The following is a 16,369-nucleotide window of genomic DNA, read 5'->3' as shown; positions in this document are numbered from 1 at the left end:
TTTCCTGCCCAAAGCAAGGGGTTGGTCTTGATCTAATAAGTCCCTTCCGACCCTAGAAATCTAAATCTATGAAATCTGTGTCTTCTCCACTGGCAAGATCAGTCTGTCCATGTGACAAGATTATGGAAGCCTCTTTTGAATAATTTATGTCGGTATGTGTGTGTGTTACCTGCTGTAAAGTACCAGATATGGTCATATTGCTTGTGCTGACAGGTCATCAAATAAACAACCTTGTCTTCTGTTGTCTCACATTTTTGCACATAATTGGATTGTTATGTATGCTGCTCCACTCAGCAAGATTCATTAATGCATTTCCCCTTGAGGTGTTCAATACACTCCTTAATTTTCATGTCATACTTTTTATCCAAGAGCCTCTAAGCAATGTCTAATCTGTTGGGTGGGGTGTCACCTGGTCATAAAGCCTGAACAGTTTCTGTTCTGAACAAATCTAAGGAAAAAATTTATTGCTTTTATGTATCAAACAGTTTATTTTTCTAGCATTTGCCTCCCAGACTCTGTACACAGGACTAGCAGTTTTGACCTACATGGAAGTGGGTTAATTGCAATTCATAGTCTAACAATCTTGTACTAGATTGAAACAAAAATAATAATCACTAGCAATATTTGACAAATCCTTTTGTGACTGTTAAATGCAAATAGATTAATTTTAAATAAATTATTATAAATAGTTTAGGGATTCTTTATGAATTGGGTACTATCACTTTAAATTTCAGTGCCCCCTAGTGGGCTTTCTGAGCTATTAATGCAGAAGCCACAAGAACATAATTTGTGTGTGTAGCCAGGCTTTGTCTGTTTGTATGTCATAAATAAAAAGTGTGTGCGTACATGCAGATGCCAAAACAGAGGATACAGCCAAGTTTGAATTGAGAATGGGAATTCTGCATTGTTTCTTTCTGTGCAAAACAGCCCTCTGAGGCTGATCTGAATTGTAACTCTGCAACTGTCCACCGAGTGGTGGAAAAAATAGCCACACACTATGCCAATGTATACCTTCTGTAGAAAAGGTGAAATTTGCAGTCCTGATGAGGTTGTGCTGAGTTCAGTGGTACCATTTTTTGCATCTGCTAGAGCAGTGGCTCTTGACCAGCAGGCTGAGGAGCTCCCATGGGTAGGGCATAAGGTGGGGGCGGACTTGCTTAATGCCACTCCTGTGTCCCACAGTGCCACTCAGTGTCTTGTTGAGATTCTGTCTTCTGCCTCTCAAATGGGAAACAGAGCTTGCCAGTATGGCTTTGTAGGTGGTCTAATTAGCCCAAGTGCAGCGCTGTAGGGCTGCAGCTATCCAGCTTTTGTTTCGGAGCTAGTGCATGAACTGCTAGCTTCTTGTTTCTGCAGTACTCCTGGCAAGAGGGCCACAAGAAGTAAGCTGTGGGGCTGGTATGAGGTTAGAGGGGAAAGATGCTCTGTGAATGTAAGAGGGAAGCGGGCTACTGGGCTATGCAGGTTTTGGAAATAGATACCGAGGAGTGAATACTGTGATGTCTAGACCAGGATGTTCAACCACTGGCCTTCAGGCCATATTTGCCCATGGAGCCATTTCACCTGGTCTGCTGGGTTCTCCATGGGTCAGAAGATTCGGCAATGGGAGAGCCAGTGGCAGCATTCATTGCAGCTCCCTTGCTAAATTTCTAGAATTGTGGGGATCGCAGGGGCCAGATAGCATGGCTCTGCGTGCTAGACCAGTGGTGCTGGGCCTGATCTGGGTGCTGACTACCCTGCAAGGAATATAGCCTGCAGGTTGGCTCCATGTCACTAATTTGGTGCTCAGGGCTGAAAGTTTGAGCACCACTTACCTAAGTTAAAAAACAGGAAAACTGCAATTTCCTAATTTGCCTACTAATCCAAGAGGGGTATCACTAATCAGGTGGGAAGAGTGGAAAGGAAGGCATACAGGTGACACACAGATCATGTCCCTGTTGATTTTTGTAGGATTCATTCACTTGCCTCTCTAAGGTATCTCTGAACTGTTTAAGTCTTTAAGAGGCCACCCTGTCTGGCCTTTTGCTTCGTTTAAGACAACTAGCTACCTTTCTTTAACGCATTCATTAATGTGCATATAGATACGTGGTGGTTTAATTTTGTAACTGGGCAAAAAAATGGATTCACATTATCTGGGGCTATTTTCTATAAAATTGCCCTAAACTTCCATCCCTCTCTTCCCTTCCCCTGCCCCTCCAGGTAAAGTACAGACGACAGCTATACAGGCCATGGAAAAAAGGAGATATTATACAGAACAACTGTTATCAAGCCTTGCAACGTTAAATGAACAAGTGATGTTATGAATAAGCAGACCAGTAACTCTCAACTTCAAAGTCTACTGAGAGCCCCCAACCTGACAGGAGGCACTAGCAAGGGTATGGTGATATGTTAATCAGTGTTTACTTTACTTTTCTGTTTTTTTAAAAGCAGTTTAGGATTAAGATATTGACTGTGTCCTTCTTTATCAGAATGTGAGTGCCCTTGGAAATGTTCTCCTTCACCCCTTCAGCAGGGAAACTTCATTTGCAGATGCTGTTTGTGACTCTGCTATGTGTATAAATATACTATTTAAATAAGCAAGCCCATTTGCAGTGCTAGCTATATTAAAAAAAAACAAAACAAAAAAAAATTGCATCCTTCTCTAGTCCATGCTGACAGTGCAAAAAGCAATGTGGCTTCATAGGTTGCTGAATCTTCAGACTTGTTTGGGTTTTCTCAAGGTGTGTGGCTTAGTGTGGGCACTTTGCCACAGGGTGCCTTGCCTAGATATTGAAGCGCATTATCTACAAACAAATCCTGTCCTGGAGTTCTCCCACGCAGCCCAGCAGAGCTGGCAGAGCACTTCCATGCTTTGATATTTAGGCAGCAGTTGTGGATAAGTTTGGACATGTATCTGTGGAGGTGGGGTAGATAGCTTGTATGTACTGTGATCTGAAACGCCTCTCCAAGTAATTGGGCAACCCTGAGCAAGGACAGAGTATGACAGGGCTTTCATAGAATCATAGTAAGTTAGGGTTGGAAGGGACCTCAAGAGGTCATCTAGTCCAACCCCCTGCTCAAAGCAGGACCATCCCCGACTAGTTCATCCCAGCCAAAGCTTTGTTCATCTGGGTTTTGAAAACCTCCAAGGATGGAGCTTCTACCACCTCTCTGGGTAACCTGTTCCAGTGTTTTACTACCCTCCTAGTGAGACGATTCTTCCTAATATCTAACCTATACTTCCCTTGCTACAACTTGAGACCATTGCTCCTTGTTCTGTCATCTGCAACCACTGAGAACAGCCTAGCTCCATCCTCTTTCAAACTGCCCCCCTTTCACATAACTGAACGCTGCTGTCAAGTCCCCTCTGTTTCTTCATCTCTAGACTAAATTCTAGTTCCCTTAGTCTTTCCTCAAGCCATGTTCCCCAGCCCCCTCACAATTTTTGTTGGCTCCTGCTGGACTCTCCAACTTGTCTACATCCTTTTTATAGTGGGGGGCCCCAAAACCAAACACAGTACTCCAGTGCTGAATAGAGGGGAATAATTGCTTCCCTTGACCTACTGGCATCACACCTACTAATGCGGCTGCTCCTCCCATTTTTCTCATACCATTACACTGCTAGCTTCCTGATGAGAGTGGAGGCTAGCGCTTCCTGAACTTGCGTTGATGTTGCTTGTTACTAACATTCAGTTGTGCCACCAGCAGTGTTTAAAAGATTTGGTCAAAGTGTCTCCCCATCTGCTACCCAACTGCTTAGCTTTCAGCCTCTGAGCTTCTATATCACAACATTACTGTTCTCCCATCACCACAACCTTTTACAAAACATTAGATAAATTTTTAACTTGCGGTGCAGGAAAAAAATGGCTTAAAGGACCTTTAAAAGGCCTGAGTCCAATACCAGTATATCCCTCTCTTCCTTTGCAGGTCACCTTTTTAAGTATAAATTTGGCAGCATGCAATTTCAGATAAGTATTCCTTGATACAAAAGGTACCTTTTAAGTACCAACTGCCTGTTTCTGCAAGCTGTGATCAAGTGGTTACTATTGTAAGCTGGCTCCAGTTTGCCTGAGACTGAGTGCAACAGAATGATTTTATAGATAAAAGGAGGGTCTGATAAATGCACAGATGGGTAACCTCTCATGACATTATGCAGGAGGCTGAAAAGATTTTTATTTATTTATTTAGTTTGTCACAACTACTAGAGTGTAGTCAATAGTGACTCCTGTCAGGAGGCTAGCAGTGTAATCTCAATAACCTTTCTCACTGGGAATGGCATCCTGTCAACCCAGCTTGCCTTTTAGTAGACTGGGGAGGGCTGGCAAGAGTATGACTGTCAGCAACGGGCCCCCTCAGTTATACATACAACAATTTTATTGCTGAAGAAGAAAGTAGTAATAAATATAAATGACTTCTGGCTTGCAAAGCTACAGTGCTACCTTTTTCACTTATGCCAAAGGTACGAGTGACAGTAAGTGACAACTTTGTGGTCTTGTTTACAATGTTTCTTGTAATAATTCCAACTGTCTTCAAAGTAAGCTCTCATTGCCAAATGGAAAAAGCCTTTCTTCCCCTCCCTCCCACCCCAGCCCCCTTTTAAAAATATTTTTGTATTTATTTTTCTTGAACCTGATAGGAAGTGGCAGAGACTGCCCATGGAATCTGCTGGGACATGCCCTCATGAACTTTTAAACAGAAACAAACACAAATTTTAGGTGACACCTGAAAGCATCAAACCACAGAATCGGGAGCGTGCACAACAACTATATATGGGGTTCTGTGACTTCTTTTCAAAAGCTTTGAAGCAGTTGGCACTCCAAAGCTAGCTGGAGTCTGATTTCCTCTCCTCCCACTTTTAGATTGTGCCATACAGCAAAAAACTTGGCGTTTTAAACAACTTGGCAATGCACAGGTTCCTGACCAAGCCATCCCTGTTGTCTTAATGCCTTCTCCTTTTCTACATCTTTAATAAATTAAACCTGCCTGTATGGTTAAACAAAATAACTCTCCGTACCATCCTGGTGCATTGGCAGAGGCTATTATAGCTTCCTGTTCTTGCAGTCTGTAGATCAGCATGTCTGTAAACTCCTAATAGAGGTTAACGTGGTTCTAAATTCATGTGAATTATTTTAAATGGGTAATTTCAGAGTCCTTCTGGATGAAAGGCACATGGGCAAGCATGCACACTTATCCACTCACTCCCATTAGTAGGAGAAACTACAAACAGTACAGAGGGTACTTCAGCTATAGCTGAGAGAGAGGCACTTGGGTGAAATGCAAATGGGTGTTTAATAGTACAGCAAGCATATAAATATTTTTAAGAATAGAAAATGGTCACTTTAGATGACTGAAACTTCAGGGGTTTTAAGTAGGAAAAACATGGGGCACTTGTACATTTGCTTGCATAGCTCCAGGCGCTTTTAAAAGAGTCCAGTGCTGCAGTGCATACATTTGTGTAAATTGCAAAATATGCATCAGTGTTGAGAAAATGGTAGCAGCGCTGTTTTGAACTAAAACACAAATTCAAAAGCACGCTGCCACCATTTTGTCAGTGCTGATGCGCGCTTTGCCATTTATATAAATGTTTGCACCACAGAGCCGGGGACATCACCTTGCATGCAGAGCAGACTCAGAGATCTGGCGGGTTGGAGCAGATGAATCTATGTGTATAAATGCCCATTGTCTGCCAAAATCAGGTCACAGACTTGATTAATTTGTATGGACCACAAATAATCCAAAAATGTGTTTTAATATCCTAATGTTGCACTGAAGATTCAGAACAGTGTGGACTAAAAAAGCTTGTTGTTATGGTCTGAATGCCAAAGAAATTGTGCTGGTCAACAGACTTTCCTTAGAGTCCAGAAACTGTCAGCCCTTGTTGTTGTTTTTATCTGACAGCAATCACAGCCAGAAGTACTTTGGCTTCAGTCCCAACATAATGATTGATGTAATACGTAAATAATAATTTTGTCTTAACATTTGCCACCCTTTTGGGGTGAGGTTGCATTTTTTTCCCTTGGGGCTGACACTTGCTGAATGAATTTCATTCTGTTCCCAGACACACCTTGTCAGTGTAACTGGTATTATTAAAAGGAGAAAATTCTTGTTTCTACTGCCATAGTTAAGTAAACAACTTTTTTTTTTCCTTCTATTTTTGCTTTTCCTTCCACGGTTGTTCACTTCATCTTTCTGCAGAGTATAAGAATGAGGTTTATGGATTATAGCTGTTCAGTAGAATTGTTCGAGATGTTTTGATTTTTTTTTTCCCTTTTTTTAAAGAATAACTTTTTCACTAGATGGCAGCATGGAGAGTTTACTCTGAGTAAACCAAGTTCTGGAACTCTATTGAGTGGCTTAATACCTCTTAGAATCATGAAAAAGAAGTCTTCTAGTCCAAATGTCTGTTTACGGCAGGATCATCCCTATCTAAATTAGGCTATTCTTAAAATGTAGAGGGGTGGATAGCTGTGCCAGTCTGAAGTCAGGCAAAACGTAGGGCAGGGTCACTCTTTAGACTGAATCAGAGGCATAAGATTTTGTAGGCAACAGCCTACAATGCCAGATGACAAAGTAGGTTGTCACAAAAGCTTATGCCTCTTTGAACCAGTTGATCTCTAAGGTGTGATCTTGCTCTGGCTTCTGCCTGGTACTAAACTGCATGAACAACCCTCTCACGTATGTACCAGGCACAATGCCCCAAAACACAAAATGCCAGGAACACCCTAGCTTGCCACAGGTAAAGCAGGGAGATGAGGGTACTGCCAGTGTCCTGTTGCTTCAAGGACAGAAAGTCATTTGGTAAAATAGACTTTAGAGGTCCAAGGAGGAGGATTATGCCCCTTCCTATAAAGGAAGGCAAACCACCCCCACCCCACCTCCAATGCCGTTCTGGGGCTGGTTGCTGCATTTCATGGCCACTGCTAGGAGGACTTTTTTTAAACACTTCAATGAAGGTCTCTAAAAAGCGATAAACTGAGGAAAGAGTTGGATTTCACGGCATTTATGTTTCTATTATGTAAGGGCAACTTTTAGAGTTCCCTGGCATGACTATGGAAGGCAAGGTTTATGGACTTGGTCCAGAAATATTAGGACAAGCTAGGAACTTTAGTGTAGCTCTTAGACCTACTATCATAAAATGAAGTCCATTACTAGAGCCAACTGAAGAAACCTCAGTGGAGTTGTATTGTGTTAGAATACCATTCTGTTGATACTGTTCAGCTCCATTATAATAGGTTGCTTTGCTGGAATCAGTCTGAAAGGGAAAAAGGAATAAAGTTCTGACAATTTCGCAATAACCTACTTGGATATTTCGAGAGAGAATTTCAAAATTTTCAGAGAAGGCAGGCTTCTAAACATTTAATTTTGAACATATATAGAAAGTCATTTTGATTTATTTTTCTATTATAGTAGACCAATTTAATGATTTTAAGTTTGAATAAAAAGTATTTTAAAATAAAAATCAAAGAAGTTTCAAACGAGATAAATTCAGATTTCAATTTGAAATACTTTGCAAAGTGGATTCTTTTCACTAGTATTTGCTGTTAGACCTAGTTGGGAAATGGACTGAAGTCTCAACACATCTTCCCCCTTTTTTTTTTCCTTTTGGTTCTGAATTCAGATAGAAAGACACAAATCTCAAATTAGTTTACAAAAAAGTTTCAAAAACTTCAGGTCATAGAGTTAACATTTTGTTTTCATTTGATTCCAGGCCATAATCTTTTTTAAAGTGGTATGTTTAAAAATGAAGTTGGAAAAAAACCTATTTATTTTGACGCTGAAGTGCCATAACAGAATGATACGATTATCAGAATTTCAGCTTTTTTTTTTGACAGTGAAACTTCATCAATCAATAGTTCTTGAAAAAATGATTTAGTTCCCCCTTCGGAAATAGTTATAGTTGTAGCTGGCCAGAGTCTCTGAAATACTTAATCAAGAAGAACTATTGCAACAAAAACTTATTTGTGTAGCTCTGTCCTTTTTTTTTTTTTTTTAAATAGTCTCCTTTAAATTTAACTGTAAGGTGATTTTTCCCCCCCCCCTCCCCCCCACAAACTAGAATGGAACCTAGGTTGGTTTTTTTTTTTTCCCCTCACAGCAATATCTTGTATAAAGCAGAACTGCTCAACCCCTAGCCATAACATCTGGCCTGCAGGGCTTCCTACGGGTCAGACAACTTGGTAGTGGGGGAACAGTGGCAACTAGTACTGCCACCCCTCCCCTGCTGCCAGATTCACAAGCCCCACCTGGCCAGATCAGGGCTATACCATGTCCCTTTTCCCAATGCAGCTGGTTTGGGGCTGGGCTGCCCCCTGCTGCACCCCAAATTGGGTCTACTGACTAAATCCAGCTTGCAGATGGACTGGGCACTGTCCACCTGGCTTCTGGGATAAAAAGGTTGAGCACCACTGGTAGAAACTTTTTCTGTGTTGTACAGTTGGGGGCAAAGGCATGGTACACTTAATTTACTGTCTTGTGATCATAGCTAGCTTGCTCATTTTGTTTAAATTCTGTTTTGGGAATGGGCACCAAAGGATAGGAAGACGCTGACTATCAAGAACAGGTCTGTTCGATTAGTAACTACTGCTGCTACCTGCCATTCGGGGGGGAGGGGTGTTGCATGTCTATACATGCAATTTATGTGAAGCAATAAACTTGGTTTCCTCAGTTTATCAGCAGTTTGAGCTGGAGTAAACTACTCCTGGGCATAGCATCTACGTGTGCTCCCAGGATAGCAGAAATTTGAGCTGGGGTGGAGCAGGCCTATGCTGGCAGAGGTATGGGGAGGTCGGCTCCTGGAGGTAATGTTGGGAGGTAGAGGGCCTGGTTGAGGCATGAGGGTGCTGAAAGTGTGGAGCCATGTGGCTAGCTGGCTTATGGGAATCTGGCTTCCAGCTGGTTGGGCCAACCAGGAACAATTTACGCCCACTGTCATGTGTGTTTTAATCACAGTAAATTACCCCAGTATAGGACAGTACTGTCCCTGTCGTACTGTGGTATTAGTCTATTGTGGCCTAATACAGTCGCATGTATAGGTGACACTACTCTGCAGCTAATTAGTTAACTGCAGTAAAGTGCATGTGTAGACGTGGCCAGGGATGTCTTATTATAACACATCAGGATTAGATAATATAATAAAGGTGCAGAAGACTAAGGGGAAACCATAGATCCATTGGGATCAGTGGAAACTTTGCTGCCATTTTCTGTGGGACACAAGTTTTATCTTTTAAGTGTAATTTCTTAATAGTAACCTTGTTTTGTTCATTTTAAATTCGCTATTGCTATTTTGCATGGAAAAGAATTGAATAGGAGACTGAATAGTGTTGGCACATTGAAGAAGGGAATCTGAAGTCCCTCTCCAAGTCAAGTCAACTTGAATCTATAAGACAAGGGGGTGGCAGTACGGGGAGACTGTCACTGGCTTTTTTATATTCCAGAACAGCTTCTTAGTGTAGTTGTTTAAGTTGCATCATATACTTCCTGCCTGTCAGGGCTTGTACTCCTACAGAGAGAGAGACAGACAAAGAGACAAGAGATTTTCTCTTCAAAAGAAAGTAAGGCAGTGAACAGTAACACCACTTAGTTTTGTTTCAAGATGAAAAAACAAATTACTGTCAGATGTAACAAATTTGTTTCTAATTACTCACCTGACATAGCTTGAGTGGGGGGAAAATCACTTGAGTTCTTAGATGAAAAAAATCTTAATCTGTGCCTTGGGTAGTTGAAGCATAAATTTTAATATAAAAATAATGATATTTTGGAAACTTACTGGAGCAATACAATTCTAATTCCCAAGTAAAGGTCTTTGAAGGTCTAAGATTAAAAAAAAAAAAATCTACTTTTACCAGAAAGAATATGGCATATAAGAATCCACTGAAGTTCCCCCTTAGTTTGTAGTCGAAATATATTTCAAAGACAGTCTAGGATATTATTTAGCCTAAAAGAACTTTATTGTCTTCAGTTTTAATGCAGGTATAAGTTTTACTGCAATTTTCTGCAGCTCTTCTGTATTTATCAAAAGTAAATGAATTGGAAAATATTACCATTGTTTTTAATTTCTATTTGATTTTCACCTTCAATTTTCATACACTAGTACAACCTGCAATATTTGGACTTCAAACACTTGACAGGAAATATTTTATTTTGAAAGCCAATTTCCTTGGGATTCTTTGGTGTTTTTTACACTGAAAATGCTGTCGTCCGTCTCAGGTCTTAGTATTTAAAATAAAAAAAACTGAAGCCCAAAATGACTCTTTTTCCAAGCATACATTTTCAGTGAAGCGACTTGTTCTATCAGAGATAAATGAAAATACAAACCCTCTTCAATTATAAAAATTCTAGCAGATTGAGTAATAAATAGTTGCATCTTTTTGCAACTACTGTATGGTTTTTGCAGTCATATGCTTTTATATAACCAAGAGAATGGAAGTTTGTGGATATTCCAAAACCTTACAATTTTTATATAAATATGATGGACTATATTAATGATCCATGCATAAGTCAAATCCGGTTTATTTTTGTTTCTTGTATCTCAAAGAGTTCTGCTCATTCTTTTTAGCTTAGAATTCAGTTCATATGGTAAGACATCAACCATGTACCATATTTAACATGTTAACTGAAAGATAATACTAATCTTATGGAACTGGCAGCCATATTGTTGAAAAGCAAGACTTGTGCTGTTAAGCCTGTATAGCTGTGTACATTATTCAACCTATAGCAGTATGCAAGACTACATTGCTTTAATTGTTCTATTGCTTATATATTTTCCAAGCTAACAAAAGTACTAATAAAGAAATAAAAGCCTGATTCTTTAATAAAAAAAAAATTAAAAAAATTCAAAGCTTTAGTAGATAGTTGCTTACCACCCTTGAAAAATCTTTCCTTCATATATTCAGCTGAACATGCTAAAAATAATGGATGTTTCTTTGACTATGTTGACCTAAATGATGTGGCTAAGGTCATTAAATGTGTCATTAGTAGAGCCTGGATTAGAACACAAGTCTGTTTCCAACTCTCTAATCAGTCTGTTAGGCTTTCTGCCTAGAAATAAAACCAAGTTACTAATCTTCACACAACATTGTTAACTCTTAACTTTCCAGGGGAATACTAGGAGTGTTTATGAAAACTGACCTAACTCAATAATGATAAGTCTTCATTGTAGTGAATGAATTGGGCTGAGGAAGGGTAGGTATTTATTTTTAAACTTCCGTAACGTGGTTACATTTTCAGATTACAATTACTTCTGTCTGGAAGGAGAAAAGACAAAGGGTAAAGTGTGTGTTTTTTCAAATATTGTGGTTACAATTTATTTATGCATCCAAGGAGAATGGGAGTCATGGAGATTAATCCGCTACAAGTAGTTCAGCAGTAGAAACATTTTAGGAATTGGCCTCAAACTGAGAAACAGGCCCATATTAGGTAAGCCAAAACATTCACTCAAGAGTTCAGATCCAGTTGTGATATGTGCACAGCAACTGCACTGACCTATTGTGAATTTCCTGAAGCAGTTGCTTATCAGTCGCTGCGGGTCAAACTTGCATGTTTTCTCTTTCAGCGCACAGGAAACCTGGGTGTTCGTACATCCGGTACTCACATATTGTTAATTTTCCACACAGTGTTTCTGTAAGTGATAGCTGGGCAATAACATAATGGGGGTAGTAAAGCTGTCTCTGTTTCATCATATTTCTGACATTCACTGAACTAAATTGAAAAGAATGTAGCTGTACAAGCTGTCAGGAACTGTATATCTAACGATAATGTTCAAAATGAGGTGTATGAAGAACTCTACTTTATTTCAGTGAGACACAAAAAATTTAAGAGGACGGTAAATACTGAAAGAAACACAACAGGGAAAAATTACTTTATTATCTGTTTGTGTTTTTCTTCAGTTAACATTTTGTATTTTTCAGAGCCCCTTGTATACAGTTGTTTTGCTTTTGTGTGAGATTTAATCCCTTTTCTTCTCTACAGCTGTTTTTAAAAATCACAGTAATTATTATATGGAGAGCCTTTAGAGCAAATGTTTTTCTCCTAAAGTTAAGTTTTCAACACAAGTTAAAAAGTACTAGGTTTTAGTCGCCCCAAGATGCTTGTTTTGTAAGGTTTATTTGTTCCACTGGGAATTGCAGAGGGGGCTAGTAGCTCTTTCTATAATGGTTAGTGCTGGGCAACTTTCTGTGATTTTGTTTGCATGGGTGTAGGTGCACATTATGATTCAGTCTCAAATCTTATTAGCACAATTTTTCTACCTCCACAGCAGTGTTGTAAAGGTATGTACATCTAGGTCAGTGAGGCAGTTGAGCTTAAAAAGGACCTCTTAAATGAAGGTGTATTATTTTCCAAAGCGTGTTTAAAGACCATAAAATAATAGAAAAATAGGGTTGAAGGGAAAACAGAAATATTCCAGCTACCTGTTCTTTGTATAAACTAGCCCAGACTAAATTTTACCCATCTTCCAGTGATAAAGACTCGCTAGGCAGTCTGGTCCAGTGCTTAACCACCCTCAAGAGTTAGAAAGATCTTCTTAATAACCAACCCGAATTTAGTTAGTTGTTTAGGCTTGTTGCTAATTTTTCTGTCCCCCGAAGTCAGAGCTGACCTGAGTAGGGTGCAGGGCCTGAGGCAAGTCAGCCCATATGGGGCCCATCCCCAGTCCAGTCCAGGCCCCGGACCTGAAGAAACTGCTGCTGCCAATGGCATTAGCAGCAGTGGGGGGGCAGGGGTAGAGAGCAGGTGGAATGTAAGCTACTGTTCCACCTGGCTCTGCACTGCTGCTGATCCCCCCTGCTCTGTGGGGCCTGGGGCAGTCGCCCCGATTCACCCCCCTAGGGATGGCCTTGCCTAGAGTGGACACACAACAACTGATCACCACCATTTTTAATAATTAGGGCTTGTGGACAGAGGTGAGAGCTTGTTTTTCTTAAAAAAAAAAAAAAAAAAAAAAATTTTTTTTTTTTTTAAATTGCAAGCTTCCAGATACAAACCCCCTTCATCAGGCATCAGAGTAAAGATTGTAAAAGTTGTCCTGGGTAGAAATGAAAGTTCATATTTCATAGGATTTCACAGAGGGGTCAATAAATGGAAAAACTCTTTGGGCAGCAGTTCATAGCTGGTAAGGAGTCTCAGCTCTGCTGTGAGGCTGTGATGATGCAGATTACCTTGGACAAAAGCAGGACCAGGATCTCAAGCTTCAGGTAGTCACAGTTGCTTCCTGCTTGGGAAAATATGAAGATTTCATTTAAAAAACAGCTAAAACTCAATATCTTCCATGTGTCAGGTATCTAGGTTGTAGCTGTATTGGTGTAGAGGAAAAAGCAATCAAGGCTCGTGGACAGAGGTGATCTTTTATTAGACTGTAGCAGGGTGGTGTCCCTAGGGGTGGCTGTGTTGCCCCTAGCCTCCTTAACCATGCCAGTCTTGCCCTACAAGCACCCTCTCTCACTCACTACGTCTTGTTGGTATGATTAATATAGGGAGGCTGCCCTCGATCTTTAGGTATGGACACAGTCTGGCTAGATCCTATTGAACCCTATTGTTCATAGACCCCTTGGTGTCCCGCTTCACTGTAGACAGCTGCTGAGTCAGCCTTATGGGTTATATGCGTGGCTCCAACCACCCCTTTTACCATGCCCCAAGCCTCGCAGATGGCATTGACATCATCTTGTCTAGGCCTTGCTGTGATTTGGCTCCCTTGCCCTCCCTGGGCTCTCCGCAGCCCTGTCTTTGCACCTCAGTGGCGCTGGGGTCCCCACTCTGTAGTGGGCCCCCTATGAGGCCTTCTCCTTCCCCAAATAGCCTCACCCGAACCACTGGTGTTATCAGATGGCAAACAAACAACAGCAACCAAACATGAGCCCCTGGGCTATAATGTAACACAAAGTTCAAGGCATGCTCTGCCCCTTTAAAAGAATAAAATTTCTTCTCTAATACTAGGTGCCTAGTAGGCAAGGGTACCTTATGGGCTCCTGGTGCCCCATATGCCCTAAGGGTAGCATGTCCGATGGCTGTAGCGTCTCTGGGCCCTTCCTTCCTGAAGGCTCCTTCCCCTTCGGCTGCTGGCAGGGAACTGACTTGCCTGGTCCCAGCCCTAGGGTTTATATGGGCCTAGGGGCCTGCCTCTTCCAGCCAGCTAACCAGGTGCAGGTGCGGCCATTCCCTCATTAGCAGGTTGTTATGGCAACCTGCACCTGGGCTCTTATCTGGCTCTTCGTGTTCCCACCCTGGGCAATCTCTGCTCTAAGCGGAGCAGGCACCTTAGTGCCCTGTGACACAGACCAACAAGACTTTTTACAAAAAAAAAAAAAAAAAAAATCTTTAAATTGCAAGCTTTGGGGCACAAACACCCTTCATAAAGCATCAAAGAAAAGGTTGTAAAAGTTCTCCTGGGTCATTTTTAATAACCCTTTTGTATTTGAAGACTTGCCAAATTGTCCTCAGCTTTCTCTTCTCCACGGGGGAACACCCCCTCCCCTCCCAACTTTTCATGAGATATACAGTTCCTCACAGAGAAGTGCTTAGACAAATTAGTTGATGAACTTTTCCTTCATTTCAAGAGACCAAGGAGGCTGGTGCCCTTGAAAATTCCCCTATCTAAAAATTTTTTGCTTAGTGAGTTGAAAGGTCCCAATTAGTTTGAATCTACTCAAGTAAGTGAAGCTAAAAATGTTATTACATTTTTCAATTAAGAGTCTTTGACAAGTTTATATTTAAAAGGCATGTCAGATTGGAACAAAGTTTCTAAGATTTGTTATAGTTGAATAAAACACGTGGTAAAACTTCAATGTCTTTTTTCCAAAGGTAAAGGAAAGCTGTTTATTTAGTTAGAGGTACATATCAAGATAATATAGAAGATCTTACTATGTCTCAGATAGTTTAAATAAGGTATGCCAGAAATTAATAAACCATTACAATAGAAATATTATTGAGTGATGCCTTTAGCCACAAAGCATTTGGTTTAAGTAGGGAATTTATAATTCTATTTAGTGTTGGTGTCTGCTACAGATAAATTTTGAAGACTGTCTCTAAGAAGGCAAGTCTGAGACTTGACACTGCTAGCAGTGGATAAAATAACATTTACATCAGCGGTAGGCAACCCATGGCATGGTTGCTAGAGCATGGCACACAAAGATGTTTTGCTTGGCATGTGTGCCTTGGGGCAGACAATGGGGAAGGGGCCGGTTGTGCTGCCACACCTAGGATCAATCCTCCCCCACCATCTGTCCCTGGCATGCCAACATCTTTACAAGATGGTTGCGGGTGTGTTTGGCACTTTGCCTAAAAATGCTGACAGCTCCTGGTTTACATTTTGTACTCGAAGAGAATCTATTTAAGGTGAAAAAGGAATGGGAACAAAAATATCGGTAATTAGCATGGGAGGAGTTAAAACACTAATTTAAATTAATATGTTTAAAAATTGACATTAGTACACATTGATGGGAAATAACTTAAAAACACGTTAGGTTAGATTAATCATTTTGGAAACATTCCCAGCAGTTGTTCTTCCAGCATTATAACCAGTGCAATCTTCTACCTACATAACTGTAGTTTGGTGCAGAAGGTACTGGCTTAATACTTTTCCGTATTCTTCAGTGAAAGGAGCAATGGATATTTCTTTCATTCTGTCCTGCTAAGTTGTCTCAAGCGTTCCTTTAGAATTGCTACTTCTATGGAGGTGTAGATAGCTAGTTGTCAGATCCTTTGGACCTAATGTTAGGTTTTGAAATACTTAGAGGTGAATTTTATCACCAGTAATCAGTATTCAGGTACAGACGTGTACATGTGAAGAGCGCACTCTTGTCTGTTCCTCAAGTCCAGGTAATGGTCGTGTTAAATAATATATGTTCAAGATTTAAGAAATAGTGGGCTTTGAATGGAAATGGTAATTATAGCAACTTAACATGGGCACGTGCTTTTGTTTGTAAAGAGAAGCAAACACTATATGTTTCAGTGTTTTGTGATTTTTTTTTTTTTTTTTTTTTCCACTATTCTCTAGTTTATGCAGATCTTCTCTTAGGCATGTAGAAAATTCATAGATTCATAGATGTTAGGGTTGGAAGGGACCTCAATGGATCATCGAGTCTGACCCCCTGCATAGGCAGGAAAGAGGGCTGGGGCTAGATGACCTCAGCTAGATGCATATTCAACCTCCTCTTCAAGACCCCCAGGGCAGGGGAGAGCACCACCTCCCTTGGGAGCCCGTTCCAGACCGTGGCCGCTCGAACTGTGAAGAAGTTCTTCCTAATGTCTAGTCTAAATCTGCTCTCTGCTAGCTTGTGGCCATTATTTCTTGTAACCCCCGGGGGCGCCTTGGTGAATAAAACCTCACCAATTCCCTTCTGTGCCCCCGTGATGAACTTATAGGCAGCCACAAGGTCGCCTCTCAACCTTCTCTTGC

At 40.8% G+C, this 16,369-nt stretch overlaps 1 protein-coding gene across 11 annotated transcripts in view; it reads left to right on the top strand.

The window, feature by feature from the left end:
• KANK1 (KN motif and ankyrin repeat domains 1) overlaps nt 1-16,369 on the top strand; it is a 191,245-nt gene that overhangs the window by 81,702 nt on the left and 93,174 nt on the right. For all 11 annotated transcript variants that reach the window (XM_025202958.1, XM_025202966.1, XM_025202959.1 and 8 more), the window contains one exon: nt 2,200-2,375. In XM_025202958.1, the coding sequence (XP_025058743.1) occupies nt 2,300-2,375 (76 nt within the window). In that variant the 5' untranslated portion in view covers nt 2,200-2,299. The remainder of the gene's footprint in view (nt 1-2,199; nt 2,376-16,369) is intronic.

Source organism: Alligator sinensis, unplaced genomic scaffold, assembly GCF_000455745.1.
Source record: "Alligator sinensis unplaced genomic scaffold, ASM45574v1 scaffold308_1, whole genome shotgun sequence".
NCBI classification, from domain to species: Eukaryota; Metazoa; Chordata; order Crocodylia; family Alligatoridae; genus Alligator; species Alligator sinensis.
This window is presented reverse-complemented; position numbering and strand designations above follow the sequence as displayed.